The sequence below is a fragment of the Hippoglossus stenolepis genome, chromosome 5 (genome assembly GCF_022539355.2).
Source record: "Hippoglossus stenolepis isolate QCI-W04-F060 chromosome 5, HSTE1.2, whole genome shotgun sequence".
Classification (NCBI taxonomy): Eukaryota; Metazoa; Chordata; class Actinopteri; order Pleuronectiformes; family Pleuronectidae; genus Hippoglossus; species Hippoglossus stenolepis.
The window spans coordinates 6,511,522-6,521,817 of record NC_061487.1 but is presented as its reverse complement, the minus strand read 5'-3'; the positions used below and the strand labels follow the sequence as shown (position 1 = coordinate 6,521,817).

General features: G+C 43.2%; 1 protein-coding gene across 1 annotated transcript; it reads left to right on the top strand.

Moving 5' to 3' along the window:
* The first annotated feature begins 601 nt into the window (after positions 1 to 601).
* Positions 602 to 2,981, top strand: avpr1aa (arginine vasopressin receptor 1Aa). Its single transcript, XM_035157678.2, has 2 exons — positions 602 to 1,710; positions 2,371 to 2,981. The coding sequence occupies exons 1-2, from the start codon at positions 840 to 842 to the stop codon at positions 2,652 to 2,654; spliced, it is 1,155 nt and encodes a 384-aa protein (XP_035013569.1). The 5' UTR covers positions 602 to 839; the 3' UTR covers positions 2,655 to 2,981.
* Positions 2,982 to 10,296: the final 7,315 nt, after the last annotated feature.

Here is a 10,296-nt window from a genome sequence, read left to right as displayed (position 1 = left end):
CGTTGGTTCCTCCAGCAAAAGCCACTTAAGATAAACCATTTAAACAAAATCTTCACTTGCTTTTCAAGGGTGATGGCAAACAGCCTTCCTGTGAGTTGATCAATGAATTCCTCATGAAGTAAATGCACTTTAAAGTTCAGGAGCCACATTAGAAATGTGTTATATTTCTAATGGAGATCATGATAACCATAAAGCAGGGACACTAAATTGACCCAACACTGTAAAATATGACTAATGCTCCTCATTATAAATATTTATGAGTTGGTCGTTTTAACTGTGGTTATCTCGGGAATTATGCAATTGTGTCTTGAGTGAATTATCAATGGGATGTAAAGACTGCAAACACAATGGGGAGGGCTTTAATGCGCACTGCAAAAATAATATTACCCAAGGTTCCACTGTGAATCGAGACTGTGCATCTTCAAACAAATCTGTGCGCACTGGAAACTTGGGGGAAAAAAGTTGTCAATGTATTTAAATGTTCATTATGTGTCTCATAGTTGTTGGTTTAAGGAGAAATCTATATCAGGATTCATCACCCCAAGTAACTGTGTGAGGTGCGTCATTTTTTTGCAGTGCGTCCTCTTTAGGCACGCGGTGGCTGAAATTTGATTCGAGTTTAAAAGGCGCAGACAGCAGCCGCAAGTCAGAGAGCAGCGTTTCCTCCCAGTGAGAGGCAGGTGGCACCTTATAGGGATTGGAGAGGCACCACACAGCCCCTCTAGCTCTGTATCTGCTCGGGCGCACAGAGGGGCAGTGCCATGCCCACTCCTGCTTAGGCGCTGCTCCTGAGCGGAGGGAACCAGTCTTTGGATTTCACTCCCACCGATGACCAAACGATGGAGATGCCTGGAAACATCACCCTCCACCCGAACGGCTCCGATCCGTTTGCGAGGAACGAGGAGCTGGCCCAGATCGAGATCATGGTGCTGAGCATCACCTTCGTGGTCGCCGTGATCGGAAACGTGAGCGTCCTGCTGGCGATGTACAACACCAAGAAGAAGATGTCGCGCATGCACCTCTTCATCAAACACCTGACCCTGGCTGACCTGGTGGTCGCCTTCTTCCAGGTGCTGCCGCAGCTCTGCTGGGATCTCACGTACCGCTTCTATGGTCCGGACTACCTCTGCAGGATCGTGAAGCACCTCCAGGTGACGGGGATGTTTGCCTCCACCTACATGATGGTGATGATGACCCTTGACCGCTACATCGCCATCTGCCACCCGCTGAAAACCCTCCAGCAGCCCACTCAGCGCTCCTACATCATGATCGTCTCCACGTGGATGTGCAGCCTGGTGTTCAGCACGCCGCAGTACTTCATCTTCTCCCTGAGCGAGATCAAGAACGGCTCGACGGTCAAGGACTGCTGGGCGAACTTCATCGAGCCCTGGGGCGCCAGGGCGTACATCACCTGGATCACCGGCGGGATCTTCCTGGTGCCCGTGGTCATTCTTGTGATGTGCTACGGCTTCATCTGCCACAGCATATGGAAAAATATCAAATACAAGAAAAGGAAAACGATGCCTGGCGCTGCGAGTAAGAACGGCCTGATTGGGAAGAATTCAGTCAGCAGCGTCACGACCATATCGAGAGCCAAGCTGCGGACTGTTAAGATGACTTTTGTGATAGTTTTGGCTTACATCATTTGCTGGGCGCCGTTTTTCACCGTGCAGATGTGGTCTGTGTGGGACGAAAACTTCCAGTATGCTGGTGAGTGCCGAATAAGTAACATTGTTAATCATTGTGGAGCTTGATTTAAAACTCTCTAGGAATCCTGTGATATACAGCCAGCGCGCGCCACCACAAATCCAAGAGCGCACAGCCTTTTACGCACGGGTTTGTTTGGAATACTAAAACAAATACATGCGTAAAGTTGCTATGAATGAAAACTATAAAACTAAAATAGTCAAACCAAGTACAGCGTTCACTCCACATAAGCAGAGTGCACTGTGTTGAGGCTTCAAAATTATACATTCACCGCAGGAACCCTCATGTAAAAAGTCCATTTGAGATGAAAGTAAGACTTGGGTATATATGACTTTATAATCTTTATAAAATGTAAATAAATTGGTCACCTCAGTCTCCTCAGCTGAGGGCTCTTGTGAACCAACACCTGTCACTCCATGTCAAGTTTAATCTTGTTTTTTAAAACGTATCTTTCACATGCAAATTACTTTCATCATATAAAGAAAATTACACTTGATTCAAAATATCAAAAAATACGTTTCATTTGCTACAGAAACTAACGAATTTTTATATTTCAACTTCACGTGAGCCATGCAGCTTCCACAGGCATTTCTGCAGCCTCGCTTGCACCAGATGTTTTTTGAATCCATCATCCTCTCCCTCTCTCCTCTCTCTGCCCTGTAGATTCTGAGAACACAGCGGTGACTATTTCTGCGCTCCTTGCCAGTCTCAACAGCTGCTGCAACCCGTGGATATACATGATCTTCAGCGGCCACCTCCTGCAGGATTTCATGAACTGCTTCTCCTGGTGCCGCAGAGCAAACGCAGACTTCAAGAAGGAGGACTCGGACAGCAGCATCCGCAGGACGACACTGCTGACTAAGATGACCAACCGCAGCCCCACGGGCAGCACTGGCAACTGGAGAGATCTGGACAACTCTCCCAAGACCTCCATTCAGATGGAGTAACAGCTGGGAAGATAAATGTTCACCGGGGGTGGGAATGAACACATGTGTTGCAGCGGCACAGAGGTACACTCACAGTATCAGCTCGTCTTAGCTGCAGACATGACAGACAGTGATGTAAATGTCCCTCACACCCCAGAGCCGTCATTCAGAGAGGAGAGATAGATTGAGAAGACATTTGGAAATGTCAACTTTTGCTTCTTCATGAGTTCTTGTTGCTTCACATAATCTCTGAAACAATATAAGAAAAATATTTGAAAAAGGTGTCATTCATTATGTTGGTAAATGCCATCTGTGCTTACAGTTGTGTTTTGCATAATACTCAAAAATCCAAAAGCCTCAACATGATTTCCTCTTTTCATGCTTTTGCGAGAAAGCAGTTTTCCAGGAATACGGGTGTTTTTACGGTGGTTATCCCTCCCTGCACTACCGCCGCAGAGGACCCTTTCCTGTCAAGGTGTTTGCAGAGATAAAACTTGCACAGCAGCCAAGTGGTGGTGAAAACGATAATTCCAGAACACAGGTCTCCAAGTAACTGAGGCTCATCCTTTGTGGTTAGCTTTCCATTTTGTTATTATTTCGCTCTGAGCCAGATTTTAGAGGGTTATATACAAAACACACCTTTACACCAACTTTTCCTTTGGCCTTTTACAGAAAAGACATTTTAATGCTTGAGGGATTTTGGCTGCATTTACCCACTGAGCCTTTTTCGTGCATCCACATATTTGTAATGGATTTGTTTCATGTTAAAGCAGGCAGCCCTAAAGTATAGCTTTCATTTCTGTTCAGCGTAGGCAGATGGAACATAGAGGGACATTCACTTCACACTCACACACTCACACACACACACACACACACACACACACACACACACACACACACACTTGGGTGCGAAGGGGGTGGCGGTGGTTTTGATTGGCCACAGTCTGCCTACCGACCCACAGACCCCTCCCACTGTTTACACAAAATGTTGGGGAGAAGCTCAAACATTCCACTAACACAACGTCAACACACTTCCTGATTTTTTTGGGACATCCTGCACTTCTGAGGGTTGTATGTTGGGGGGGTGGGGGGGGGGGGGGGGGGGGTGTCTGTGTTTTCGCTCCGTTTTTTCACGGCAGGCACAAACAATTCCCTGCACACATCTGTTATGTACAGCACCACTATGTCGCTCAGATCAGCCTGAGAACACCAGGAGGAGACGGACATTGTAATGTAGCCATTTTTATTCCTTTATTTGTACATAGAAGTCACTTGAATATCTGTAAATAAGGGAGGAGGCTAATATATGTAAATCTTGTTCCATGTGGATTCTATTTGTCTGTAAAATCTTGTGCACAAGATAATCAAAATATTCAATAAATATATGTTGAAATATACATATCGATGTACTGGATGTTAAGGCGTTTGTGTCCTGTTTTCAGAGCTTCGACACAGACGACGTCACTGCCGCTTCGTGCAGCTGCTGCACGACCATAGCAACCTCAGGCACTATTTTCCCTGAAAACTGGGCAAGTTACCGGTTATATATGCAGCCAATCTAAGAGCTAAAACCCTGAAAAACTCTAGGATTATGCAACATTTCAGCTTTGTTAATGAGAAGCTTCTGGTCATTAAGCTGTCCTCCCCCAGAATTTATAACATATTAGCAGCTGCTCTTATCGTGTCTCATGAAATAAAAATCCCTTTAATTTGCAAACGTGACACATGAAAGTTTCCCAAATTACCAAATGTTTTCTCTTCTTATTTTTCTTACAGCTATTGAGCCAAGGACAGTCTTTGATTTTGTATTTTTGTATAAGAATATATGGCTGCTGGCTGAAGAGTCATATTTACCAGTGAAAAATAAGTAAAAAAGGCCAAACTATTTTGGCAGCAGCAGCAACCGAGACGATCCACAGAGAGCACAGTCAACACTTTTCACAGGGTCAGAGAAAGTAGATCCAAAGAAAAGTGGTTACAAATCTGAATAAATTCAGGGAACATTGACAGTTTTACTGGAAAGGAGCTTTGCTGGTTTAAAAAAAAAAACCATTAAAATTTTTGTTTTACTCTCAGCACCACAGACAAAACGCAGTTCTACTCCATTTGTTTGAGAAGGGGCTATAAACGAACCACGACATCTGAATGGTGAGAAAATCAACAGACTGATACTTGAACTGTCTATTTAATGCTGATGGAGTCCATCACTTAATTTGAAAATAGAATTATGAAATATTCTCAAATAGTTATATTATCAGACTGGGTCATCACAATCTTCGGCTTCATTCAAAAAAATGTCACGCCTCCATACAATAGTAGGCCTACTTGCAGTAGTTGTTATTGATCATTGATTAACTTACTCTGTGCCATTATTAATTATCAAATAATACAAACTGATACTGAGAGGAATCATTTTTCAATGTCCTCTTAATAGTGACAGCTCCAATCCTCCACAGCTCAGTGTATAGTCCTGGGAATCATATCACACATGTATAGAGGGGGAAGTCCGACAGGAAGTTATGACTACTTCAGATAGGACCTGCCATAAAAGATGGATGTGGTCATTGTCAGCAATAAACAAAGAGAATAAAACAAGAATCCAGCAAATCGCTCCTGGCATCAACAGGGATTGTACAGCTATATACTTAGTGCCGATTGGTGGGATTACGCTGCATGTCTGATGTACATGAGGTCATCTGTCAGAGTCTAGACTGAGAAAACACTCGAGAAGGCAGCGATCCAGTTTCTCCTGACAGTTAGTATGATTACTCTAACGGGGCAGGCAGACAACAGACAGACGAAATGATCATAAAACGAGGAGCATTAGAAGAAGCTCTTGGTACCTGAAGTCTCTGCTCATTGAAACAGACACATTCCTCTCATTCAGTTCATAGTGTTGCTTTATTTCCTGTGGATATTTCTTTAATGCAATGACACTGGAGAACAATCTGTTTAATGATACGTGTGCGGTGCCTGTTCATCTGCCTGTTCTCCTGTCCTGTGTTAATGCTCCAGAGCTACTTCAGAATTATTCTGTCATCCGTGAGTCCTCCGCAAAGAGTTCTACAATAAACTGTCACTTTTTATTGTTTGCAGAGAATTTTCGGAAAAAGAAACTAAAATTGCGTAATTTTTTTTAAATTGTGTGGTTTATGAATACGTTTGAAAGATTTACTTAACATATTTTTTCAGACATTGCATATTGGCTATTTCAGAAATCTGTTAAGCAACTGACACAATCTTCAGACTCAAGTTCACAACTTTTCAAATTAGAATATGTGTAATTTAGCTCCATATAAAGCAGTATAGCAACAACACCAACGTTGTGCTTCTACTTTGAAGACAACTTGCTACAGAGGAAGTGATTCTATGAATATTGTTGCTATGACAGAGATCAGCACCTGTGAAATTCTGTGTCAGTGCAACAAGGTGAAATGAACATTTTAAAATTTAAAATAATCTGGTGATAATATATACCACCAGATCATAATATATCATCAGGTATTATTGGCCACAGCCTGCCAGTTGCTGACCACTTCTGTAGTTTACCTGAGGACATAGAGTAAAACATGTTCAACTTGATACATAAACTGAAGGCTGAGGTCCCGTCGCTTGTTCATTCAACTTTCTTTTGTATTGAACGTATCGCTATGGATGAAGAATGGAGGAAGAAACCTAACAGGTCTGTGAAGGGCGACAGCAGCAAAGAACTTCACATCCTTCAGTCCCCTTCCTGTGATGTATGCATCGACACTTTAGGGCATAAAAACACAGGCGGAGGGAAACCACTGAGGGGTCCGACACAGTAAGCGGAGACATGAGCTGCATGTATATGAAGGTCATTGTTCCCCTGCACACATCTGAGCCCTCGCTTCACACATACTTCACTCTGTCGTCTCTCGGGCATTGAACATGACTTCAGGCATCAGGCTGCTGTTTCCTGACAAAGGTTTAAAAGTCGAAAACGATCCTGGAGGCATGACTGCTTAATGGTGCTCTCCCTCTCTAGACAGGGAGATATTTAGATTGTGCATCATGTGGGACTAATGCCAAGAATATCCTCACTTCCTTACGCAGTAAACAACCTCCACCGGGCTTTCCTCACAGGAAACAAGTCCTGTTTTCTGTTACTCTCATTTGTGTCTCGTGTCACTCCCCCCACCACCTGACACCCTGGCCTTTTCCTTACGCTGTGTAGAAACTGTTATTGGCAGGTCAGCATGAACAAAACAGTGTAAACTAAAAAAAAAGCCAAGTTGCTATTCCAACAGCAATGTTGCCTTTTAACAAACTGAGATGTGCAGTTTTTTTTGGGTTTTTTTATTACACTACTCTCAGTTCTTAGTTGCTTAGACAGCAATAAGATTTAAATACAGGAAGTTCTCCTTAAACTTTATAATCAGAGGGGGTCATATGGGACGAGCCTCCCTTAGCGTCTTGCTGCATCTCCCTCAGATGCATATGGCCTCCCTCTTCCTGCTCCATTGTTCTCATTCAAATCGTCCTTGAAAATAACACATTTCTATCCAGCATTGTGTGGTTTTAATCTATTCCCAGAAGTCATTCACTGCATGCAAACAAGCAGGCCTGAACACACAAGTACACAAAATCTGGAAGTCGACATGTGTCACGTCCTGGCATCACGAAGGCATGAGTCAGAACACGCTGCAGATTTAAGGAAGCTTAGAAGATTAACAAAAAAAACGAAAAAAGACAAATAGCTGCATGTCCCGTCCCCCCCCCCTCTCCTTAGAAGAAAATGAGGTTTGCTGCTGCATGCTTTCTTAGACATCTCAGCTGATCCACTGGAGGTCTGCCTAACATAACATTTTTTAACTTGGTCATTACATTGTCAACAAAAGTGTTTTGTTTTGCAGAGTGCGTACAGCTGAATGTCTATTGTCTACTTTGAGTCTGAACTGTCAGCATATTTCTGGGGTCAGGTCAGTGTCTGTAAAGGATTGTTTCCTTCTAGCAAAGGGTTTCTGAGCTCCTCGAAAGGGGAAGGAGAGAATCTGAATCTGAAATAAGATCATTGAAGCTAAGGCACATTGTTAACTGTTTTCTTTGCGAATATTTCAATGGGAAAAAATCCTTTATGTTATATGATGATAGTAATTTGTTGCATTTTTCTAAATGTCCACTGTACAGAGGAGCTAAGGTGGAAGTGACTGACACGTTTACATGGACAACAATATTCTAATATTGACCTGAATAAAACCTGGTATTTTGTGATTACCTTAACCTGAATAAGATCATATACTCAGAATAAACAATAAACAAATTAGAACATGTGGAGTATTCTGACCTTAGTCACATTATGTACATATGTATACTTCTTACTCACAACATAATGTTGTTGTTGGAGTTTTCACTGAATTCTGCGTCATCGACATTGAAGCTTTTGCTAATTTTGGAAGAAAATATTCAAATGAGTAAATAGTAGCATTGTGCATTCAACTCTTTAAGGTTGAGGACTCATAATCAGTCTTTCCTCTATAACATGAAGCAGAAAGATGAATGGAATATTATATCAGCCAGTCCTGTAGACATAATGTGAATAATGTCTCCACAGAATAAGGTCAATAATCTGAATATTGCCATCTATGTAAATGTAGTCAATGTGACCGGCCACATCTGAAAGGCCTGAGGACCCGAGCGGTGAAAGGCCTGACGTTACAGGGAGAGGCAATCAGCAATATAGTCCTCCAGATATAAAGATGAGGGCATAAACATTCAAACAAGGACAGACCCTAGTTAACATGAATGCAGAAGCTTAATTTAATGTCGACTTTGGTGTTGACTCTGTCAATCCCAGAGCTGTATAGGGACGGAGCTCTGTAAATAGCAGCCAATCGCAGGTTGCCAGACGCCAGAAGCCAGACGGGGCCTTGACACTGTTGACAGTGTGGTGGTGGAGGGGTGAATCAGCAGAGACTGCAACGACAGCAGAATCAGACCAAGGTAAATGTTGTGCTGCTGGATGACAGGAGAACCCCCTTTTAGAGAGTGACTCAGTGAAATCACCTGATAATCACAATGAATGATCACAGAGAAACAACACACTTTAATATAAATAGCGGGGACAATTGTGTAGGCAGCGTACTTACCCCGGGGAGATTCTATTTCAAACCTCAATAGACTCCACCACGTTAGCACACTGCTCACTACCACTGCAACTCACACTGAGAGGACAAACAACAGTGTTCAAGTGACCACCACCCTTCAGGCCTACCACACTGCGGTCAAAGTGGTGTTCATCCCACGACTACTCCCCGCAGCTCGTCCAGCTGCCTTAAACAAGGAGAAGACTGAGATTCAGTTGGTGCAGGGTCACAATAAAAAAAACAAAACAAAAACAATCAATACAGTTATTAAAGGTCGAACAGTCCATCAGGAATGTGATGCATGAGACTTCGGAACAACATTATAAAACCAACTCAGAAACCAGTGGCCAGACCACACTGGTAAAGGCAAAGCAACAGCCTGGCACTTGATCTGCAAAGAGGGGGAGGCAACATCAGTCTTTAAACTGCAACCAAATACATTGGAGGGGATCACCCTGTACGTTGCTATTGAACGTTACCTTGCTCAATATGGGGCCCTACTCTACAGCGACAATGGACGGCTGACTCTGTGCTGTGGATCAAACAGGGAGAGGCAATCAGCAATATAGTCATCCAGATATAAAGATGAGGGCATAAGCATTCAAACAATCTCTCCTCAAACAAGGACAGACACCAGTTAACATGATGCATAAGCTTAACTTGACGTCAACTTTGGTGTTGATCCTGTCAATCCCAGAGCTGTATAGGGACGGAGCTCTATATATAGCAGCCAATCGCAGGTTCCCCCCTTGGAAGCCAGACGGGGCCTTGACACTGTTGACAGTGTGGTGGTGGAGGGGCGAATCAGCAGAGACTGCAACGACAGCAGAATCAGACCAAGGTAAATAATCACAATGATAATTGTGACAATGAAAATAGTTGACGGTTGTTTTCTTGTTCAACAGGGGCATCTGTGACAAAGTGGGGGAGATTGCTCTACTCACCATTGATCCCTGGCATCTTTTGACCACACGACAAAGTCCACTCATTAGTTTCTTTCTGTGACCCAACACCGTGTTTAGACGGACACATTTGTCTTTAAAACAGCATATGGGTCGTACTAGACCCCAATGACCTCAGTGTGCAGAGACACAATTAATAATGAGAGGACTGGAATGGAGGTCCTGAAAAAGGAAAAAAGATTTAGATGATTATAAGTAAAAACATTTATTTCCTAATGTTTATAAAAGCTAAAATAACTGAATTGCTGAGACCACAGAGAGACAACACACTTTAACATAAATAGCGGGGACAGTTATGTAGGCAGCATACTTACCACAATGAGATTCTATCCAAACCCCAATAGACACCAACGTGGGCAGTGGGCATGGACCCAATCAAACTTTTCCAAGAGTTTAAGAAGAGCAGGAGACGTGCATTCAGTTCACAATTAAATCTTTGCAACCAAATACATTAGAGGGGATCACCCCCTTTACGTTGCTATTGAATGTTACCTTGCTCAATATGGGGCCCTACTTTACAGCGACAGTGGATGGCTGACTCTGTGCTGTGGCTCAAACAGGGGAGAAGCGAAACCGGACTCTTCTACTCTCGAG

Excerpts from the sequence above, each read along its gene's own strand:
- avpr1aa (XM_035157678.2), top strand. The coding sequence starts at position 840 with ATGGAGATGCCTGGAAACATCACCCTCCACCCGAACGGCTCCGATCCG. Across the intron at positions 1,711-2,370 it reads CGAAAACTTCCAGTATGCTG|ATTCTGAGAACACAGCGGTG; the intron begins GTGAGTGCCGAA and ends TCTGCCCTGTAG.